The sequence below is a fragment of the Mus caroli genome, chromosome 14, assembly GCF_900094665.2.
Source record: "Mus caroli chromosome 14, CAROLI_EIJ_v1.1, whole genome shotgun sequence".
Lineage (NCBI taxonomy): Eukaryota > Metazoa > Chordata > Mammalia > Rodentia > Muridae > Mus > Mus caroli.
The window spans coordinates 9,232,453-9,255,743 of record NC_034583.1 but is presented as its reverse complement, the minus strand read 5'-3'; the positions used below and the strand labels follow the sequence as shown (position 1 = coordinate 9,255,743).

Sequence of the window (23,291 nt, the reverse complement as noted above, 5' to 3'; positions counted from 1 at the left end):
GTAATTACTGAAAAATAGGATGTTAATCAAAACACTTCAATATATTTCTCATCTCAGAATATTAAAAAAGAAAATGATACATGTTAGAAACTTAATTTTACAACAAGAAATGAGGAACACAGGGAAAGAACAGATTAAGGTTAAAAAAGAACATTCCTTTTCCTAATCTTGATCCAAAACATAACAACATTGCCTGAGTAATCACAATGTAGGACAGTGAAATAAATTTCAGCACCACCACTGTGGGGGGAAGAAAGGCAAGGTGCCTTTCACAAGGTGCCTGCAGTGCACACAAGTGACTAGGACTCTGAAGATACAGTACTAAAAAATGCTTATTATAAAGCATGGCAACCACTTTCCCCCAAATACCCAGTGCGCTAATAAACAGAGTACTGAACAATAACTGGATAAAAATCAATTACATAAAAGCAAAAACCCTATAGACATAAAACTACTAACAACTAAAATCCTGAGACTTATTAATGTTACCAAACGATTATAAAGGTCAAAACTATTGTTCTGGGCTGTTTAAATGTATTAACTCATTTGTTCTTTTAATTATTTGTATTTCCAAATGGAGGGACAGAGGCAAAGGGGATGCTCAGTGTAAGTAGCAACCCTGAGCTTATACAAAAGCAACTGTTGTGGAATTATTCTGCACCAATAAATAATATCTAATAACAAAAGTGAACCTGTGTCTACCTTTAGGGGTGAATTCTGTTAGAGTCACTAAAGCTAGACATGGTGGAGCATGCCTGTAATGCCAGTACTTGAGATGCAGACGCAGTAAGATCATGAAGGCAGTGCCAGCCCCAAGCTATACACTGAGACCCTGTTTTAAAATCTAAAGAGTGTGGGTGAAGTTCCATGGAGGACCACTTGTCTCACAGATGCAATTCATAGTGTTCAATCTGTAGCACAATAAAAAAACAACACATACAAATAATACTGGCTGTATATTCCATAAAGTTCTACCTTTCCCATAAACATACATATACCAATATTATAAAAATTCATATCCAGATTAAAAATACTTTTAAGAGCAATGTTAAATAGACATTTTCCAAGGACTATATACAAATGCCCATTAAAAGATGTTCAACAATATTGGAAAGGCAAATCAAAACTGAGATGCTACTTCAGCTCTATTAACATGGTTATATATATATATATATATATATATATATATACATACATATATGTATGTATATATGGAAATATTTTGTTTTATGTAATTATCACATATATTACTATAAATATATATGACTTTATAGGTATAAACCTATAAAATATTATATATATGTATATATAATAGCTGCTGACAGAGATAAGAACTGAAATCCTGTGCACCACTGATAAGAAGGCAAAAAAAAAAAAAAAAAGGGAGCAGACACTGAAAAAATTTGGTAATTTCTCCAAAAAAAAAAATAATAAAATTAGCATATTAGCACCTTCAAGTTAAAATACCAAATAATTATAACTAGGTCTCAAAGTGATATCTGTTTATCCATTTTCACAGCAGCATAAGAGCTATACATGAAAGCAACACACGTGTCCACCAACAGATCACTAGCAAGGCAAGACACGGGTGTACACATAATGGATCACCATCTATCGCACAACAGAAGACAGCTCTACAGCATCTTGTAACATGAACACATCTTGAAGACATTACACTAAATCAAATAAGCCAAACACAATGCACTTCCATGCAATAGAGCTGTCAAGATCAGAGACAGAGAGTAGAACAGTGATTGTCAGTAGCTGGAGTTAGGGAAGGGCAGGGCATAACCATTTATTGGGTAGGTTTTCCATTTTATATAACAAAAGGGAGGATGGTGATATGGGTCATGTAGCAGCAGAAACATACTCAATAGAATGAACTGTACACTTAAAATGCTAGGATAGGAAGATTTCTACATTACTGTTACCACAAAATACTTTTTTTAAAAAGCAAATATATGTCCATTATTGTTATGCTTCTTAAAATTCCACATAGGTGTAGGTTATGTATTTGTAGTGTGCACACGTAGCCAAAGGCACTACTACCTAGCAATGATGCATACTTAGCAATAAATCATTATGGAAGCCACTACCTTTATCTAACTTTCTAGCTCTGAATAACTTTTCTTGAGATTTTCTTTTTAGTTCACTGACTGGGATACAAGTCAATGCTTTCTCCTGGAGGACAGGGTTTTCATAGAGCTGCACATGCTGAATGTTGGACTGAAGAACTTTTAAGATGGTTGAATCGCCAACAACCTAAGAAGAAAAAAACACTACAGTTAGCTTTTTGCAATACCATGGAAATGATATAATAATGCTGTGGTTCTCAGATTTCATTAAGATGATGTGAATTCATCAAAAACAATTACATGGATACCTTTACAATACTAAGATCGGGGCCTGTCTATTTTCCACTGTGTATATACTCATATGCTCTGAACAAGACAGTGCTCTGAGCAGTGCATCTTTAAACCCTTGTAACATAAGGCATCACAAAGGAGGCATGGTTTTATCAGACAGAGAATGTCAATACATACCTAAAAGAGGAAAGATGTATGCATGGACTAGAGGGGGAAAGCAAGGCAGTATGACTACCTGTCAAAGTGTTGACAGAAAGTGAAAAAGTTTCCAAAATAACTGTAAGGTGTGAGAAGCTAAAGACTGAACCAAAGGATGGGCAGGGTCTACAGGAGGAACAGTGTTTCTTCTTCTTAGTCATCTCATCACCAAAAAAGCCTGCCTCTTGACACTGCATGCTTAGAGTTGTGAAAGAAAGGTTAGTCATCAAGTCCATACCAGGTGCTTCCGTACAGATGATGGAAACAAATGCAGCTGGCAGCTCCTAGGCTCTGCCAGGTATGGAGGGGTCTATAAAACTGGCATGAGCCATGAGAAATGAAAAATGTGTTAGTATCAGAAAAGCGAGCCCTACTGAAACAATGGAAAACACAGGTGAAATTGAAAAGAAGTACATTTCGAAGACTAGAACACATATCATAAAGACATTCCTCAAATGGGGTTATATCCTGGAAAACATGTCACAAGTTGACAATATTGTGAGTGAAATTGGTGACGTAGCACACTGTGGACCTTAGGATGCTGAGTCTAGTGGAGGTGCAGCTCACTGCCCCTGTTCATCATTGCTAGAAAGTGTCTGCCATACATCTCCAGTCCAAGAAGACAAGAACACACTTAGTTTTTAGGGATGGTTTCTCCTGAATGTGCACTGCCTTTCTTTCATACTACTGTAACACAGAAAACTCAAACCAAACCAGTAAGTTAAAGACTGTAAAGTGGGAACCACCAGTTTTCAAAAAGCTGTAGTACAGATCTTAGTAATAAAATTTTAAACGCTAAAATAAAGAAGCCACTGGTATGATCAAACAGCAGAATAAATGCATCAAAGAAAGATCAATCAGAAGTCTAAGACATTTTCTAAGAGTAATGTATAAAAAGTACAGGCATTCAAGATAAATCAGTTTCTTAGTCTAGGAGGAATTCTAGAAAAAAATTACAAACAATGGAAAAAAAGAAACATCCCAAAGGGGGCTGGGAGCTGGAGAGATGGCTCAGTGGCTAAGAGCATTGACTGCTCTTCCAGAGGTTCTGAGTTCAATGCCCAGCAACCACATAGTGGCTCAGAACCATCTATACTGAGATCTGATGCCTTCTTCTGGCATGCAGGTATACATGCAGATACAGCAGTCATATATAAAAAAATTAATGAGTAAATCTTTGGGAAAAAGAAACATCTTAAAGAAATAACAGAAGCAAATCTCACATACCTGAAGAGGTAGGATGAATGGAAAACTAACTAGACTACAACAGTGAATAGCAGTGGGTAAAAATTGAAACCCTAAAAGCCTTTAAGCAGTAAGAAAAATTAAATGTGTATGGAGAATAGGGCAGAGAGTCTGGTATTTTACTGAAAACACATGAAGCACATGGTTTGAAATTCTGATGAAAAATGACTAGGAACATAGAACTTATATACAACCTAGCTAATTATGTAGAAGGGTAAAATTAATATACTTTATAAAATATCACAACACAGAAACCATTAATCAGGAGGCAGGTGCTACTCAACAAGAGCAATCAAAAGTAAATATGACTGGATTAGCAAATCATTACTGAATGTAGTGTGCCAGGCATTGTGTTAAGCACTGGGATATGTGTACAAGAAAGAAATAGTAGCTAAGCTCAGTGGCACGGGCTTGCATCCCAGCTACTGCAAATGTTCAGGTCACAGAACTGTTAGGTTCAAGGCCAGGGTGGACAACTAGGTGACACCCTGTCTCAGCAGGTGTAAGGTAAAAAGAGGTGAGGACATAGAGTTCAGTAGTACAGTTCTTGCCTAACATGTATGAAGCCTACGTATAATCCTCAGTATCTCAGACTTATATACAACACACACACACACACACACACACGTAAGAAGAGAAAGAAGAGGAAGATATAATGAAGAAATAAAAAATGAACAAAAGAAAGAAAAAGAATAAATCATATATTCATAGATCCACCACAGTGAGTTAACAAATATCTGTTTGTGAATGAATCAGAAAAGTAATTAAGACTGAAACAAACAAGGCCACAGCCTCAAAGATCAAGTAGCCTATGGTGTACAGGAATCCAACGACACTTCTGTAAATGTTTACTGATTCCCTATTTACTAGGATACTAGAAATTAAATGGTAAGTTAAACAATTTATTCTTAAGTACCAAAGAAGGCTAGGGATGGAGCTCAGTGGATCGAGTGCTTTTCTAGTATGAATAACTGGACATAACCTAGAATCACTTTGGGAGAGTATTAATGAGGGACCATACAGTGAAGTAGGTGGTCTGTGGGGGGGCTGTCAGCCCACCATGGGAGGCACCAAGGAATGATGGGTAGGTTTTTCTCATGAGAAGCTAGATTAGCCGCTAACAACTTACAATAAGGAATGACCAGCTGAAGTCAATAGTGAGCGATCAAATGAAAAGAGGCTGAGCTAAGCCCTTACAGCCAGGTGTGCTGCTACAGACCACAGTATTAGACTTGGAGGACAGAGGCAGGCAGCTCAGTTGATTACTCTTGGTTACACAGTGAGTTCCAAAGCCAGCCTGGGATATACAAAAGCCCGACTAAAACAAACAAAAACAACTGAAGAAATGTAGCAGAACAATGGCTCTAGATCTTAGAACAGTTTGTAATAATAGAAATAGGGAAAATAAGTTACAAGGGACCAAGCTGTCCAAGTGGCACCGAATGTGGGCTGACTGCAGGCACTGATGAATTGTACCGAATGGTTCAATGGGAAGAAAATGCTAGAACTATCATCAATCTTAGTCAAAAATTTAAAGCGATGAACTTATAATACTGGTTAATATTTAAATGAGAAGTGGCTCCCTCATGAGCTGCAGAAGTACTCAGAGGAAAATAAAAGACTGGCAGGAAGTAGAGGTGCGGCCTGCACCTACCGTGTCTATGATGTGTGGCAGGGTTATAGTTTCCGGTGCTCCTGGCTAAGCAAATTTATAGGTATGGAGGCTTTTGGTTTGGTTTTCAAGACAGGATTTCTCTTTATAGCCCTGGCTGTACTAGAACTGGCTCTGTAGACCAAGTTTGCCCCAAACTTAGAGGTCTCCCTGCTTCTGCCTCCTGAGTGCTGGTTTTACTAAACATCATCCCTGGCTTTTAAATATTACAAAGAACTAGGACTATTAAAGCTAATACAAGTAGACAGGCAAAAATGAGAGGGCATTCTAACATGGATTCCTTCCCTTCTTCATCATTCACCAGCAAACTCTGCATCATAATGTACCAACAACAACATCAACAAATCATGAGCTCTATCAAAATTACACCCCCAAATCCAAAATTATCAGTACTATGTAAAATGGAGATTTATGTTCATAGTTAGAAAGTAAGCAATGTATTTCCAATTTTTAGAATTACAAGTGAGTTTTTCACTGCATTGTTGTATAATGTACACTGTATTCATGAATAAAGCAAATAAAATGTATTCAGAATACACGTCCATATCTTACATATCAGACAAGTGTTTGAGAGAAATGAGACAATGAGAGGATGGGAGAGCAGCAGCAGCTGTGATGCCAATGCCACCCGGGAGAGAACAGGCCTAGGAAAAGGTACAAGTGCCACAAGAAGCCTTCCTGAGAAGAGAGACCAGAGTGTCAGAGGATGAGATCCCAGTTAACAGCTATATTCAATAGTTGAGAAGAAAGCAAACACAGGTTCAGTTGTAAGAAATGAAGCAGTAGAAAATCCAACAGGGAGAACATGCTGACTGACACAAACAGAAATTACTATAAAGCAAAATTTATATAAAACTCTCCATTTTTATTTGAAAAAATTCTTATTAAAATGATACATTTAAAGTGGTGTCTTTTTCCTAAATGCAGATTTTCATTTACTGAGAGGACAAGAGCTCATTTAGAGTATTTTTATTTTCAATTTATTCCTTTCTATCTGGAAATTACCTCATTCATTGTAGTTTAAATAGCACTCAAATGATCTTCAACAATAAACTTTATTTTCTTACCTTATCTCATTAAATACTCATTGGCCCATAAAGGGGGGCTTAAACCATAGAAATAGAAGGCTGTTGATTGCAGGGCAATTACAGCAGCTGGGGAACCATGTACTAAGGCAGGAGTTAATTGCCTGACGCAGGAAAACTTATTTGGAGTATAAGTGGAAGTTTAAAATGTGAAATCTGTTTGGGACCAAAAAGGTTTCTTGCACTATTCATACTTCCAGTTATTTTGGCTCTGATGTGAGATATTTAAGACTCTGTAAGAAAGTACAATGCTCAGGATTCTGACAAATCAGTGATGCTGGATGACCACCCTCAGTTTCCTAAAAAAGAATCAACCATCTCCAAGCCCACCAGTTCTTTTCCACCTTTCATACCATCCTTTATATTTGTGACTTCTCGATGGGAACCTATTTTTAAGCATGAAAGTTCTGTATAATAATACATTTTAAGTGACAGTTTTAATTCTTTTTGGAATTAATGAACATTTCTTACAAAAAAAGAAATTTTTCTGTGTGAAAGCTATATATTGTTGCAAAAAGAAACCCAATGAACTACTAAGAGGTGTAAATATCACCTACAATGTTACCACTTTTCAGAAGATTATGGTTATGTGTATGTGTTTTTCCAAACTTTAAATTTCATACTTGTGTGTTTTTGATAAGAAAAATTGAAATGTTACATACATATATAGTGTTTAGTTTTGCCAGTCTCAGTTTCCCTGTCTTCCCTAGCTGGTCTCAAACAGACTATAACTTATTGTTTTGGCAGGGTCTTCCTATGTAGCTCAGGTTATCTTGGAATTCATGATCCTTCTGGATGCTATAATTAATGTCCCACCTACCACATTCATCATCATCACCAAAAAAGATGTATTTTTAACTTGTGTGTAGGTGTGAGTGCATGGGTATATGCATGAGGGAAGGTGCCTGTGGAGACAGAAGAGCTTACTGGATCCCACAGAGCTGGAGAAACTGATAGTTGTAGGCCATCTGATATGGGTACTGGGAACCAATGTAAGACTAATACATGCTTTTAGTTATTAAGCAATCTTTCCAGTCCTAGCTTCATCATTTTTAATAGAGACTAAATGTGCAAACATTAGGATCTACCGTAATTGAAGTAATCCCCTTAAGGATGTAAAGGTATGTTTGACATTTAAGAATGGTAGACTAGCAAATTACTGAACATTAAAATTCTTATACCCAAATAGATTTCTCTCCTATTAAATAGATCCAGATTAAGAAATTGCCTTATTGTTGGTTTATGAGACAGATAAATTTAAAAATTAATGAGCTCAGAGAGAATATAGCTCAGTAGTATAGCATCTATCACTTGAAAAGCCTTGGCTGTCAACCCAATACTGTAATAAGAACAAATATGTAGGTGACTTTATTTTCCCATTATTGTATTATTTAATAATTTCAATGGAATAACCATAAATTATGATAATTGTCTTAAATATATCCTTATATAAAACAGGCAGTAATTTCTAGTGGTTAAGAATTTATGAAAAATTCTTAACAATTTTATATGCATCATGACTTAAAACTTTAAAAACTAACTTGATATAGCTACAGAAACAGTTACAAAGTTTACTAGAATTTATCTTCAATGGAAGCTACGTTTTTTCAATTTGATGTTAGTTCATTATAAATCTCAATTGGTGTTAACACTCAAAATGATGATAGTAAAAATAATTGCTAAGTTCTCCTACAGAATAGAAACTGATGATTAAAAGTTTAAATGAAATGATATTTAGAGCCAGAGAGATAGCTCAGGGGTAAAGAGTGCTTACTGCTTTTACAGAGTACCTGGGTTCAGTTTCCAGCACCTACATAGCAACTCTCAGTTGCCTGCAACTCCAGTTTCAGGGGATCTGATGCCTTCTTCTGGCTTACACTCATATAGGCTCACAAACATAAAGATAAGTAAAACTTATTTTGTAAAATGTATTCCAGATGCCTGTTGGTAATCTCAACACTTGGGATGTGGGAACAGGAGGATAGGAAGTTGAAGGTCACTCTTAACTACACACCAAGTTTGAGGTCAACTCAGGTTACCAAAAAACCTGTATTCTAGTAATTCACAGACAACCAAAAGATGTTCATAAATTACTAGAATTTCATAAAGTTCATAAAGAAGTAAGAACCAAGGGGGAGTTGATAAATACTATCCCACCAATAGTACATGTCTCTAGAGGTTTTGTTGGTAATAATGCAGTTTGTCTTGACTGACAGTATCTTAAAGCTGTCATTATTTATGCCTTACATAATGTCTGAACTGCAAGGTTAGGAGCAAACCATGATTCAGAAAGTAGGAAGAGATCTCCTGAGCAACAACACTAATGAAGTACTTAGTTCAGGAATATTTTTAAGATTTTAGAAGAATGGTTAGCATTGAACATTTTAAACTTTTAACACTAATTAAACAAAAGAAAGTAGAAAAATTTAAAAATAATGTACTCTAACACTCTAATTAGAAAACTTCAAAGCCATTAAAAATCAAAAAAAAAAAAAAAGGTAAAGTCAGGCTCTGTATATGTATCAATGTATCTGGAAACTGATAAAGACCTAAGGTGTGTCTGATGGGCTGCTTACACACATGGAAGGGATATGAGAATCCACAGGGGGGGTTTTAAATTTATTATTTTCTACTTAGTTTTTACATGATTGATACATGAAATATTATTTTAGAAGCACACAACCTAGAAGCAGACAGTGATTATATTATGTTCAACATTCTATTACAGGTAAAATGCACACTGAAAAATGTGACCTATCCTATAACCTCAGCATCTTGTGGGTGGAGGTAGGAGGATAGTGAGTTTAAAGCCAATCTGGCTCAAGTGAGGCCTTGTCTCAAACAAAACAAAAAAAACCAAAACAACAAAAGCAACAACAGCAACAACAACAACAAAAAAAAAACCCATAAAACACAAAACACTGCTTGTAAGGGGTGAAATGACTGGAGTTATACCCTGTCAGTCAAGTAGGTCTACTGTTCTGTAACTGACAATTTTGTCCTGAAGATGTGAAATGTTACATAGAGAATAACTGTTTCTAAAAGCAAACTCTGAAAGCTCCAGACTTTTCAAGGCTTTCACTTCACATATGCTGGCTCCTGTATGTTTGATGATTCAACAGTTACCTTTCTAAGAACTAGCTGAATTTATTACTATAAACCAATGAAATGTATGAAGCAAAGGAAAGGAGAAACAAAGACTTGAAGTACTTACAGGTAAAATAAATCAAAGGAGACACAAATGAGTATGGATAGAGGAATTAAACCTTCCCTAGAAGTAAGAGGAGTTAAATCTTTCACAAAATCAACCAACCAACCTACCAACCAACCAACCAACCAAAACCAAGCAACCAGGAACTATTAATACAAATTACAAGAAAGGGTGAGACACATCTATCTTTAGCTGGCCAGGACACCTTTAATATTTTCAAAGGAGCGTCGTGGGGTCTTCTAGGATGAGACAAAGAAAAGAGCTTAAAGCATCCAGAATTAGGCAATTTGAATAGATGATGGGTGGATTTAAGAACTGATCCAGTAAAGTTTTACTGTATGGAGGATATTGACTACTAAAATTAAAATAAGTGTATAAGAGTTTAAACTTGTTATTCATAAAATTACTATGGAAATAGCAGAAAAACTTGACAGTGAAAATTGAGAGCATCTAATAACATTTATCAAAAGGAGTTTTTGCAAACAAAGTATCTCATAGAGAATATTGTCCTCTAGGTATGACATGGCCCATGTTATCTTAGAATCACAGAAGCTATGATGACCAGCATTTGGGAACTCTTCACAAGACTGGGCTAGTCCCTCACAGAAGGAAAAAGTACGAAGGATATTAGAACCTGTGGTGGTTTGAATGAGATGTTGTCACCGGTAAGTCTTGGGCATTTATTTGAATATTTGGCGTCTAATGTTGGTATCCTTTGGCTGTTTAGGAGGTATATGGCCTTGTTGGAGGAAATGTGTCAATGCAGGCAAGCGCTGACATTTTAAAAGATATATGCCATTCTCAGCCCTCTTTCTGCTTCCTGTTTATAGTTCAAAATATAAGTTCTCACAAGCTGCATGTCTCCCACCTTGTCGTTATGAACACTAGCACTTTTTTACCCATAAGCTCTAAATAAACCTCCTTGTCTATAAATTTGCCTTAGACATAGTGTTTTATACAGCAACAGAAAAGGAACTAATACAGACTGTCTCCTAAGATTCTACTTTCTCCCGGCCTCTCCTAAGACCTAGCCCAGCTGCATGTGCTGCCAGGAATGACCAGAGTAAATGAGGAGTGGAAAGCTAGCTTCCACGCAGATTCCATCTATGCAGCTTCTGGGAGGAGTGCACCCATGACCCACACCGGGTGGACCTTTTCTGTGATGCAGCTGTTTGCATATTCTTCATAAGCCTATAAGTAAGCCCAATAAATTCAGTAGTTCAGCAAGCTAGACTTGGATGAACTCATTTTCTTGGTCTGCTGCTAGTGAGGTATAGTTGATATTTGTTTGTATCTCCCCAAGAAAAGACACACAGCTATTTTAAATGGGATCATTTAAATTTACCAATATAGTCCTGCTAAGGCATCAAAAACCTTGACTTCAGTTCTTCATGTTAACAACTAAATTTCACTGAGTTTAAGTATTCATTGTCAGTTTATTAATAGATTATCATTTACTTAAAACCTAAAGAACACATTTTTTTAAATTTAAGATATATATAATAGTTGGAGCAAAACAATTAAATTCCCATCAAGATTGGCAACAGGTAAAATTTAGATTACAAGTGTAAACACAATAGAGGCAACCAATTAATCTAATTACCATAATACACACAGGTTCAGTAATTTCATTTGTTTGAGGTTAAAGACATACTCATTTGTGTAACTGATTTAAATACTGAGAAAACAAGTAGATTATAAGTAATAAACAAAACCTAATTGTTTCAGAAGAAGTATGTCACAAATTTTATTTTAAAATGTAAATACAGCAGCTGAGCACGTTTATACACAACTATAATCCCACTGCTCAGGAGGCTGAAATGTGTGGATCATGGCTTGAAGGTCAGCCAGGATACATAGAAACTGCAAGAAACGGAAGGAAGATGGAAAATAAAAGGTGGCCATCTCCCTCGCATTTGCTACAACTCTGACAATTTTCAAAATTCTTAGCAAATTTAACGATGTTAGAGTTCTAAACCCAAGATCATTTGAGACATGACTTGGGAATGCTTCTCTTTTGCTGTTTCAACACTGACAAAAGTAAGGAATGTTGGTTTTCACAGTACCATTGGAGCAGAGGGTAGGCTTGGCAGCTGCCCTGTTTGGTTTCCTGAGTGCTGTATTAACCCAGCAGGATCTTCAGACTGCTCCAGAGGAAGCTTGACAGCAGCAGGGTGCTGAGAGAACTCCACCTTCTTACTGGATCCATCCAATCTGCTGCTTCTCTCTATGGCAATCAGATCACGGATTTTCTGTAACTGTTCCACTGAAGCTTTTTTAGGAAAGATAAGATGTGTTTCTCCCTGGAATTTACAGAAGTGAGAAAAATCTTAATTTCTGCTCTAAAGTGACAGTCACTCTTATATACAGTGGTATTGATACTGTTGAGTATATCATATATTTAAAAAATATGTTTTTATATGTATGGGCATTTTGCATATATATATATATATATATATATATGTGTGTGTGTGTGTGTGTGTGTGTGTGCGTTGTGCACTGTGTGTGTATGGTGCCAGAGAAGACAGAGAAGTGTCTGCTTCACTGGAGTTGGCATTACACATGTTTTTGAGCTGCTATTTGGTTGCTGGGAGTCAAACTCTAGTTATTTTTAAGAGCAGACAGTACTTTCAACCATGGCACCATCTTTCCCGCCTCAAATGTATCATATATCAACAAATATGCTAGTTTTTAAACTAAAAGAAAATGCGTTTCCTTATTAGCATATAAAGCTTGGCATATTTAATGTAATCCAGGGACCTTTATTATTTGTTTTTTGAGACAGGTGTCCTATATCCCAGGCCAGCCATGAATTTGTTCTCCAGCTGAGGATGACCTTGAACTTCCTGGCCTTCCTCCTTCCATTTCCTAAGTGCTGGGGTTATAAACCTGTGCCACCAAGTCCAGTCTATGTAGTGCTGGGGCAGCAGTGCTCTACCAACTGAACTACATCCCTAGCCTTAAGAAAGCTTTAGAAAATTATAACACTTTACAATATAGCATACGAGCAGCAAAATATATATTCCTATATCCTCTGCAAAAAATTAAAATACTATCATTTTCTATTAATTCCATGCAAAGTAATGGTAGAAATACTGCCATGGAAAAGGCTTGAGCCAAGAGGCTGAGGCTTATAATACCAGCTACTCAGAACGCTGGGCAGCAGAATTCCAAGATCAATAAAGGCCTAGGCAAGTTAGTAAGATGGTCTCACAAATACAGTTTAAAAACAAAAGCACAACAAAAAGAAAGTCTTAATAAAACCAATAAGAGGTTATGTAACACATAGTAAGACAAATATGGTTGACAATTGACTATCTCAAAATAGTCAATAGTATTTTCAATGTTCCCAAAGAAACTATGTATGTCTGAGATGATATGAATGTCAGTTACCTTGACCTTGTTTAATAAATTATATATAATAATTAGATGTATACAATTTTAAGTAAAACATTTTTTATAAAAGTTATAAAACAATTTCTAACCCAAGTCTCTAGAAAACAGTTACATAATCAGAAGTGTGTTCTCTTGGGGCATCATTTCCCCCAAACAGTTAAAAGTATACATTAATAGTAAATTTTATTGTGGTGCTAAGAGTCTTGCACACACTAAAATAGAATAAAATGGTGAGAGTGGAAAAGTATTTATTTGTATATTCTCTGCAATAAAATAAAGTACTATTATTTTCTGTTAAATTCCATACAAAGTCATGATGGTAGAAATACTGCCATACAAAAGGCTGAGTCAAGAGGCTGAGGCCTATAATCGCAGCTACTCAGGATGCTGGGCAGCAGAATCTCAAGATCAATGAAGGCAAGTCCTCTACCCTCAAATGACACTTTAAGTTCCAAACTATAGACTGATTTCTTATTTTTTAAATTTAGGGTTTCATTGTGTAGCTTTGGCTGGTCAGTAACTCATTATATAGACTGGGTAGGCAACAAATTCACAGAGATCTGCCTGCCTCTGCCTCCTGATTCAAAGAATGTACCACAATGCCTGGTACTACAGAATATTTTCTTAAAGATGCATTTTTATTTATTTATTTATTTATTTATTTATTTATTTATTGTTTTTTTGAGACAAGGTTTCTCCGTGTAGCCCTGGCTGTCCTGGAACTCACTTTGTAGACCAGGCTGGCCTCGAACTCAGAAATTCGCCTGCCTCTGCCTCCCGAGTGTTGGGAATAAAGGTGTGCGCCACCACAGCCGGCTAAGATGCATTTTTAAAAATAATTTTATTTATGCATCTGTGTGTATGCATGTGAGTGTGGATACTGACAAAGACCCTTAGAGGTCACTGGATCTCCTGGAGTTACAGGCCTTGGTGAGCTTTTGTATGTGGGTGATGAGAAGCAAAATTAGGCCCTCTGAATAAGCAGCAACTGCCTTTAACAGCTGGGCTGTCTTTCCAGCACCTGCCACTGCCCCAATCCCTGTTGCTGCTCCCCCAACACAGATATACAGTATTAATAAGGCTTCTAGCAAAACACATCAAAATAAGCAATATTTGTTGATAGCGGTTAAGTGCTTATCTGCAGCACAGACAGCTTTAATATAAAACTAATTTAAAATAGTAAATTATAAACCAAGAGACCAGGTGATGTGAAAATATACCCAATCAAGTTCCGAGGAGTTGAGAAGCAGCTGTGGCAAACAGTAACTCTACAAACTGTAATGTGACTAAAAGCTGTTACCACACCTCTTGAGCCCAGGAGAACAGATGCCCTGCCTTCTCCTCTAACCAATCCTAAAAACTGTTATCTACAGGCCAACATGTTCTGTTCAAAATCTACAGCATCACATTTTCATCACAAGTTCCAAATTACAGGATAAATATAATAGCTCCAAGAATGTTTTTAAAAATTAGGGATTCTAAGATTCAACAAATCTGCTTATCAAAACATTTTTCCATGACAATTCTCATTGCCCCATGACAACTAAATGACAGCAATGTGTTTCAGAAAACCAAACAACCCAAATTGTTCTGAAAAACTGCCCTGCTTCATTCCTACTGAAGCCTGGGAGAGGGGACACAGCAGGAAGACAGGTGTGGCTCCCAGCTGAGAACTGCCCTGCTACACTAAACGTCAGGGTCACAAAGTCATTTGGATCCCATTTTCCTCAACCTCACTCATAATGTTCAGGATTTTAATATATACTGGTAAATTTCAGGGTAAATATTAGATATATCTTTCAACGTAAAAGCCTACCAAAACGCCCAATACAATTTCAGCTCTATCAGTCCATCACACAGCTTAGTGACATGGATGAGACAGTTGCTTCTGGTCTGTTTTAAAGTGTGAAATCTAAAGATGGCCAAAAAAGCAAATATAGTATCATTTTATCAGAACACTGTAACTCTACTTACATCAAATACTATTCCAAGTCTTGGAACAGTTTGTTATCTGGCATGGAGGAAACCAACCATGATGAATGCCTGACACTGGGGCATTTTCTGGGCAAATTAGATCAGAGGGTTACCCTATCTAGCAAACAAATATTTGTTACATAAAAAACAAATATTATCCCCTGGACTCCATGACTTCAACAATGAGAAACTGATATGGCTTTTAAACACCAAAAACTAAGTTTTCCTGTCTAGTTTTATCTTCATCACCATGCAAAGAATCAGCAGTGTTCTCATTTTTATCACTCTATAGTCTGAAATTCCCCATATTCAGATGTTTATTTGGAACCTGCAATCAGATGATACCATGCTTTATAATCCTGGCCAGGTCTCATTTGAGCTGTGGGCTCATCTTATTCCACTAAGAAATATTTTTACTTAAAAAGTATTTAATAGTAAAGTAGCCCAAACTGTCAAAAAGTCAGGCAGTGCTTTCTCCCATAAAACCTGCCACTTTACAAGATTTTTTTCATCTTAATTAGTGGTACTCCTATTTACTTAGTGTCTGAAACCTAAACCTATTCTGTCAGAAATTTCTTCCTTTCCCCTTGTTAAATTCAAGACCGATTCATTCCTCTACCCATGTATACACACACAATTCCTGAATCCATTTACATCTTGTCTCTATGTCATCAGTACTTTGTTTAACAACTGTTTATAGCCTACTAACTGTGCTGTAATAGCAATACTCTCAGAACTAGCTACATTGGAGCAAACAAACAAAGGCTCTTCAGAAATATATATATAACCACTGCCATGCCAGTGTAAGAAGCCAAATGGTTTCTCTGTATCATCCCTTGCCTACACTCTAGATTATCCAGAATATTCTCTTTACAATAACTGAAATAATATTTGGAAATTGTCTTCCATTCTTTAGACTTTCCAGTGGTGTCAATACTAGTTCCTTTTCTTGTCTCTTTGAGAAAATAGCTGACAGAAACAATTTAAAAGATGAAGGATTAATTTTGGCTTAGGTTCAGAAGGCTCAGTGACTAAGGAGTGAGTCACTTGGCAACATGTTTCTGAGTCCACGGCCAGGCAGAATATCATGATGGTGGGACCACATGGAGAAGGCATCCTTTCTAGGAAGACAGGATGTGGTCATCGTAAGAAATAGCATCCAAACATATTTTCCTAGAGAGCTACTTCCTCCACAGAGGCCACCATTTCCATAGTTCTAATTAATCAAGTCAAAGGTTGAATCCCTCAAGAGATTAAACCATTCATTTAGTATGGACCTCCTGTTCTGTAATCTCTGAGATAAGAAGAACGTTTTATCAATCTCCCAGGTGTTTAATCTATCTAATCAAAATGATAACCAAGATTAATTAATGTTAACAGTCTAAGTGTTTACCTGATGTGGTCTGGTCTCTGTCTATACGTATAGCTATTTCCCATGTCAAAACTACTGCAGCTAGAAGCCCTTTGCCCAAGCCAATCCCCTGTATGAACTGAGTTTCAGGTACCTGAGTGGTTTCTTGCCACTCAGGTCCTTTTCTTTACCACCTCAGAGGCCTTCTGTGGTCACTTCACTGCTATAGCAGCTGCAACTCTAATTTCTGTGAGTGCAGAATCATGTCTTGTTGTCTCTTTCCTGTTTTCTAACCTATTAGAACATAAGCTGTGGGTGCGATATTAACTTACTTCACCGTTACATCTTCACAGTGTGCATCACAATTGGGTTCGGAATGGTAGACAGGAAAAAACCCCTATATCCTATTTCTTTAACAACATCTACAAATGGGACCTGTATTCCTGCTCAACTTTTTAAAAAATATTCTATACACCAGAAATAGGGGTACATAGAAGATTCAAAATCCTCAGTCTGTCTGTCTGTCTGTCTGTCCATTTTACAGTATGTAATAGGCTGCCCTGAACTCATGTCCTCCAGCCTCAGCTTCCCAAGAAGATAAGACTACAGGATGTATCAGTATGCCTGGCTAGAATTCACAACTTTAATAATGACATTTACTGTATTATAATAGTAAACTGTGTGACAAGGTTTGAGAGGATGGAAACACCAAACTCTTCTTGGGAAATCAAATGGTAAACTATCTTGAGATTACTGTTGCAGGAGAAAAGCATTCTGTGAGGCAAGTGACTTTTCTGTATTTTACTTTTTCTACTTCTTACTGGAGACAGTGGTGACACTGTAGTATTCAATGCGCACTCACAGATCAATCAAGTATGCTGCTGGAAGACTGAAGGGGCCGCATTTGATCCTTGGGTTGTATTTCATGCTCTTTATTCTAAACTTTGAGATTTTAAAGAATCTATAGAGACTTGTTACACTTTATCCTGACTTCAATATACTTTAAAAATATCTAAGATGTTAAAAAAACAAATAATTCTACACATTTCCAAAATGACCAATTAATTAAAAAAAAAATGTCATTCAAGGGGGGTGGGTAGAGAGATGGCTCAGCAGTAAAGAGTACTGGCTGCTCTCCCAGAGGTCCTGAGCTCAAGTCCCAGCAACCACATGTTGGCCCACAACCATCTGTAATGGAATCCGATGACCTCTTCTGGTGTGTCTGAAGGCAGATAATGTGTACTCATATACACTAAATAAATAAATCTTAAAAAATATATTTAAAAAAGTGTCATTCAAACAACTATTCACAGTCAGTACTGTTTGCTTTGCACATAAAGAATGGGGAGGAGACCTTTCAAATACTTACCTCTTCAAAGCCCATTTCAAATAAACACTCAACAGCTCCTCTGACAGGCAAGAGTCTAGTAGAAAACGCTGTGTTCCCAATACGGATGGATCTGTATTTTTCATCACTGGGGTTTCTGATTAAAAAAAAAAAAAGATAACATAATGGGTAATATACCACAACTCATCTTTTTAAGAGTTTATATATGTTTCTTTCACATTTTCTATCAGCTGTACTCCTACACATGGAAGTATAGATTATAACTATAAAGAATGAGCAGTCTAGACAACCATTTACACGTCATGATTCGTATACTTCAGTACCACTGAATACTTGTACTGTCCAACTTCATGGATGGCAGTATCATTGTTGCCATAGGAAACTGTGTGGCTGTTACAGATAAGCACATTTTTAGTCTTTTAATTTTCTAAAAGTCGCCCCAGACAGAGGGTAGCACTGTGTCTGCTTGTTCTGAGGGGTCCTGTCATCAATAATGGTGCTCAGGGTACAACGACTGTGATTAAGAAGCATTTGTGAATTGAAACAGCTGAAAAGCTTTGCTTCCAGCATAATGAACCTTAGTGGTCACTTAGCTTCCTTTCCTCCCTGTACCAAGGACTGTTTTTTACTATAAGTTTCTACCTTGTTTTAAAATGTTTTTAGCACAGGAAATAAGGTAATTGTCTTAGTTAGGGTTTTACTGCTGTGAAAAGACACACACCATGACCAAGGCAAGTCTTATAAAAGTCAACATTTAACGGGGTCTGGCTTACAGGTTCAGAGGTTCAGTCCATTATCATCAAGGTGGGAGCATGACAGCATCCAGGCAGGCATGGCACAGGCTGAGCTGAGAGTTGAGAGTTCTATGTCTTCATCCAAAGGCTGCCAGTGGAAGACTGACTTCCAGGCAACTAGGGTGAGAGTCTTAAGCCCACACCCACAGTGACACACCTACTCCAACCAGGTCACACCTATTCCAACAAGGCCACACCTATAAATGGTGCCACTCCCTAGTCCAAGAGTACAAACCATGACAGTAATAAAATAAAACAAAACCACAAATATTCAAAGACAAAGCTCTAAATATTACTGTTTAACTGTCATACATTAGTGTTGGCCTACAAACTCCTTCCCACAACAATTCCAATACTGTGTGTTCAATAACTTTTATAATAACTTGATAATACTATGAGATTTTCACTGTGTTCTATAAAATTTGTAGGTCCACAAAAAAGTAGAAATTAAAAAAAAAATCTTTTCACCAGTGATTTCAGAAGCAAGCACTGATTGCTGGCAGCTTGGGCGTGTTTACCTTCTCTACATTTACTATGTATTAGGGGCAGAGTTTCTCAGTCTTGACCCCATGAAATGTAGACCACAGCTGAGGGGAGACTTCCTATGCACCACAGAATACTCAACATCCCTCTTTTCCCTGAGACACCATTTAAAATCTAAACTACAAAATGAGCCTAGCATGTGTCAATGCTAACCACAGATGACTTTTCATGATGCACATCAGCTATCATCATTGCATACCCAATTAAAGCCACAGATGTTCACACCTTCACAGCTTCTCAGGCTCTCCATGCCTGCTGCATGTTACTTACTGGGGTCTGTCATGTCATAGCAAGCCCAGCAGAGACAGGCACACCCAGTTCCCAGATCCCTCTCTAGTTTCCTTTGCCTTGTTTCACCTCAAACTCACAACTCCCCTTGTTTCAGAACTTAGCTGCTATGAATGTTTAACCCATTTTTAAATTAAAAATGCTAAGCAAACTTGCTTGAGTTCAAGCATAGACTAAGCCCAAAGTCAGCCCTGCCTTTCTATGGTATCCTAGGCATTGAATTGAATTTTGCTTGATTCTCTATCAACTTAATTTTCTCTGTACAGTTTTTTGTTTTTGTTGTCATGCTTTGATGCTTCCCCCATCCATCTCTGTTGTCTATTAAATATTCTTGTAAGTTATAATATTTACTTCATTTTTTAGCAATTATCTTGTATCTTTTCTTGGGACATTTTTATTTCTTGTACTGTGCTCAACTTTAACTTTGAAAATATTTTTGTCTTTTTAGTTGTTTTACTGTCATAGTTATCTACCAAACTATTTAATTTTCAGAAAAATAATATTTGCTTTTGTATTTGAATCAGTTATGGAAAGTCACATTCTCCCTCCCACTTTTTCTAAAACAGCTCTGCCTTAGGAAGGATACAGGAACTATCACTGGCCCCTCCTCTAGCATCCACTTTTCTTTTGAGCAAAGACTGAATACTTATCAAGGTACAGTAGTGTATACCTATAATCCCAACATGCCAAACCAAAAAACCCAACAAAACCCCCACTGTAGGGCACAAGACAAAACATAACAAAAATACTTGAAGGTGGGAGAAATTAGTACACTAGAGGGGATGGTGACAGGGAACGAGATGAAGAATAAACAATGGGCTGCAGACATGAAATTTCAAAGAACAAACTTAGTCAAACACTCCACCAAACTTTTCACCTAATTTAACAGAAATGATAATCATAGCAACCACCTCAGTCGTAGCGATATATGTGCCAGGCCATTTATGGTGTGGTAATCCTAGAATAGAGTATTTTTCTTCCTTTTATAAGGTAAACTTAAACTTGGAAATTATATGTAAATTGCCTATAATGACACTTAAAATAGTTGATTAAAATTGAAACTTTCTGCTCTGGTTAAAATGTTTATACATATTCCACCACACAAGCTGCCAGCAGACTCACCAACTTTCAATTACACTCAATTTCTCTACATGTCAGTGGCAACCTACATTAAAAATTAGAAGTTTTTGTCTTCTAGTACTTCTTGCGTTGTCATTGAAAATTCTCTTTCTCCATTCCATTGGATTTATCGTTATGATTATGGAATGACTTCATAATCAATGCCTGTTTCTTCTAATGGTATCCTTCAGGAAACTCCACTCCAGAAACTGTGAGTTACCTTTGTCTACCCCTTCACTAAATGCCTCGTTTGGTCTCCCTAGTAGCTCCTAACATAAGAATATAAAGACAGAGACATTAACACTATCTTGGAATTGTTCTTTGATGTTACACTATAGCTGTTTTTCAAACCTTTCTTCTCCCAAATATATTTATATTATTTGAACAAAGAAACTATGTTTGATTCTTGGTTCTTCACTCAGTACAGTTAATAGTCAAACATTATGTGTGCTTTGTAAACAAAACAGTACAATATCAAATATTTATATTAAAGAAGAAATGAATTAGGGACAGGGGATCCATTTAGATGGTAGAGTGCTTGCTTCCCATTCATGTAGCCCTGGCTCAATCTGTGGCAGCTCATAACAGCAATTGTGGTAGCCCACACCTGTTAACTTAGAAGTGTACGTAGGAGGATAAGAAGTTCAACATTATTCTTAGGTACATGAAAAGTTCTAAACCAAACTCTGGTTCATGAATCAAATTAGCTAAGCAGCTCACCTGTGATGTCAGGAAAACTAATATAGAGTTGCTTTGTTTTGCTCTTGATAAAGTCCATAGTAAGCTCATCTTATCTAAAATGGGTGGCAGCTTTTGCATACAAATTAGCACACATTTCTTTTGTAGCTTATTTAGATTTATTACTGTTGGGGATATGATAAATATCACTCAAGCAGAAATTTAAGAGTTATTATTTCATTGTAGATTTCAGTAACAAGTATCTGCGTCAAAACAAGCTAATGCATTTTTATTTGCATATTCATTCTATAAACTGTTCTGAGACTGAGGCAGATGAGATGCTGGGACAATATGCCTTCAATAGTGCCTCCACTATGCCACTAGTGGGTTTAAAAGAAAATAGCAATGCAAAGAGAAACCTGATTTTCTCTACCAAATTACAGAAGTATAATTATAATGTGCGGTCAGGGACCAGGAAGACATGGAGCTTTTCCTTAAGAGTTAAGAAGTCACTGGATTTGGAAAGGATATCATCTCCCAACCAAGCCAGACCTTGAATTCTAAGAACACAAGGACACTGTTGTTGAAAACAAACTAAAGGAGCATTTTCTCACATCAACCTGAATCATTTCTCTTACAAACTTCTCTAATTTCCTTTATAAGACAAAAACTCAAGATCAGAAATGTAAACCACAGTAAAAGCTGTAAAATGAACCAGTTTCTTTTAGAAATTTAGTAAATATTCATAACGATGGTTATAATCCGAAATAACTGTCTGCATGCAAAGCTGCCTTTCAAAGTACTCTGATCTTAGCATCTTTGGTTTCAGTGTACTGAAAGAATCAAAATGTCTTTACAAATCCATCCCTCTCTTATGTATGGGGGTGGGAGGTGGAAGACTTAAAGAATTCAGTATGAAATGTCAGCTGTGGGCTCTGGAGAATCAAGCTTATGAGTTCTTTCAGACAACTTGTACTCTGAGGTGCTGTGAGATCTCAGGGTTAAGCTGAGGTGTCATAAAGGAGGAAGGCGATCTTCACACAAGTCACAATTATGTGCAAGCCCAAATGCTGCATAACATCTGCCATAGAATCACATTATATTCTCTTTTCAATTTATTTTAAATATCACTAATGTTACCTAAATGAACAATTATGGTTGTGGTGGCACACACCTGTAATCTCAGCTTTTGGTAGGTCGAGACTGGCATGAGTTCTGGGGTACAGATCAAGTTCCATGCCAGTTTGGGGTACAGGACAACACCTCAAACACCTCAATGTCTCTAACTAACAACTAACTCTCTAAAGCTGGGCCGCATGAATTGTACACCCTTTAAGCTAAGGATTCCTACAGACTTCGGGTCGGTGTGTTTGTAAGAGCCAGCGCCCAGGGGCTTAACTGAAGTGACCTCCACTGTCTGCCCCTCCGCATCCCTTCCCCACACTCTTGGACCTGAGCGGCCATGGGAGGCGCTGACTCAAACTCCCAGCCCTGGGACGAGCAGCTGTGGAAAGTGCTGCACTCAGTACAAAGGTGACTGACACAAAGTTCGTAACTTAAACTACAAATGTGTCAACCGCCAAACTCGGCGTGAACGTTTAACTGGCACTCGGGCTGAGCCACAGCGCCGGGATCCTGCAGCGAGTTGGGACAGCACAGTTGTCAAACTCAGTGACAGCCTCGGCGAGCCCTCGTCGCCCAGCCCGCCCCGCCTCAGGCCCCAGGGTCCGCGGCCCCGCCCGCCTGCGGCCCTCAGGCTCGAGGGCCCCGGCTGCACCTCAGGATGTTGTCGGCGTAGGTGAGCAGCAGCTTGGAGGCCTCCAGAAAGGTCTCCGGGGTGTTCTGGCATAGCTCGGCCACGGCCGGGGACGCAGAGCTCGACGAGCTGCCCAGTGTGGCCGACGCCATGGCTGCGCCGCGGCCTTCGCCACCTCGCGCACCGCGGCCCGCACTGAGCAGGCGCCGAGGAGCGCCTAGGCCGCCGCAGAGGCCTGAGGCCAGAGGGCGGGGCGAGGCGCCGAGG

General features: G+C 37.7%; 1 protein-coding gene across 2 annotated transcripts in view; it reads right to left on the bottom strand.

Annotated features, from left to right (window-relative positions):
• The window catches only part of Ngly1 (N-glycanase 1), a 60,100-nt gene extending 36,847 nt beyond the window's left edge, over positions 1–23,253 (bottom strand). For both annotated transcript variants that reach the window (XM_021182229.2, XM_029468856.1), the window contains exons 1-4: positions 23,046–23,253; positions 17,868–17,982; positions 11,844–12,080; positions 2,097–2,262 (exon numbers count right to left, since the gene is read on the bottom strand). In XM_021182229.2, the coding sequence (XP_021037888.1) occupies positions 2,097–2,262; positions 11,844–12,080; positions 17,868–17,982; positions 23,046–23,176 (649 nt within the window). In that variant the 5' untranslated portion in view covers positions 23,177–23,253. The remainder of the gene's footprint in view (positions 1–2,096; positions 2,263–11,843; positions 12,081–17,867; positions 17,983–23,045) is intronic.
• Positions 23,254–23,291: the final 38 nt, after the last annotated feature.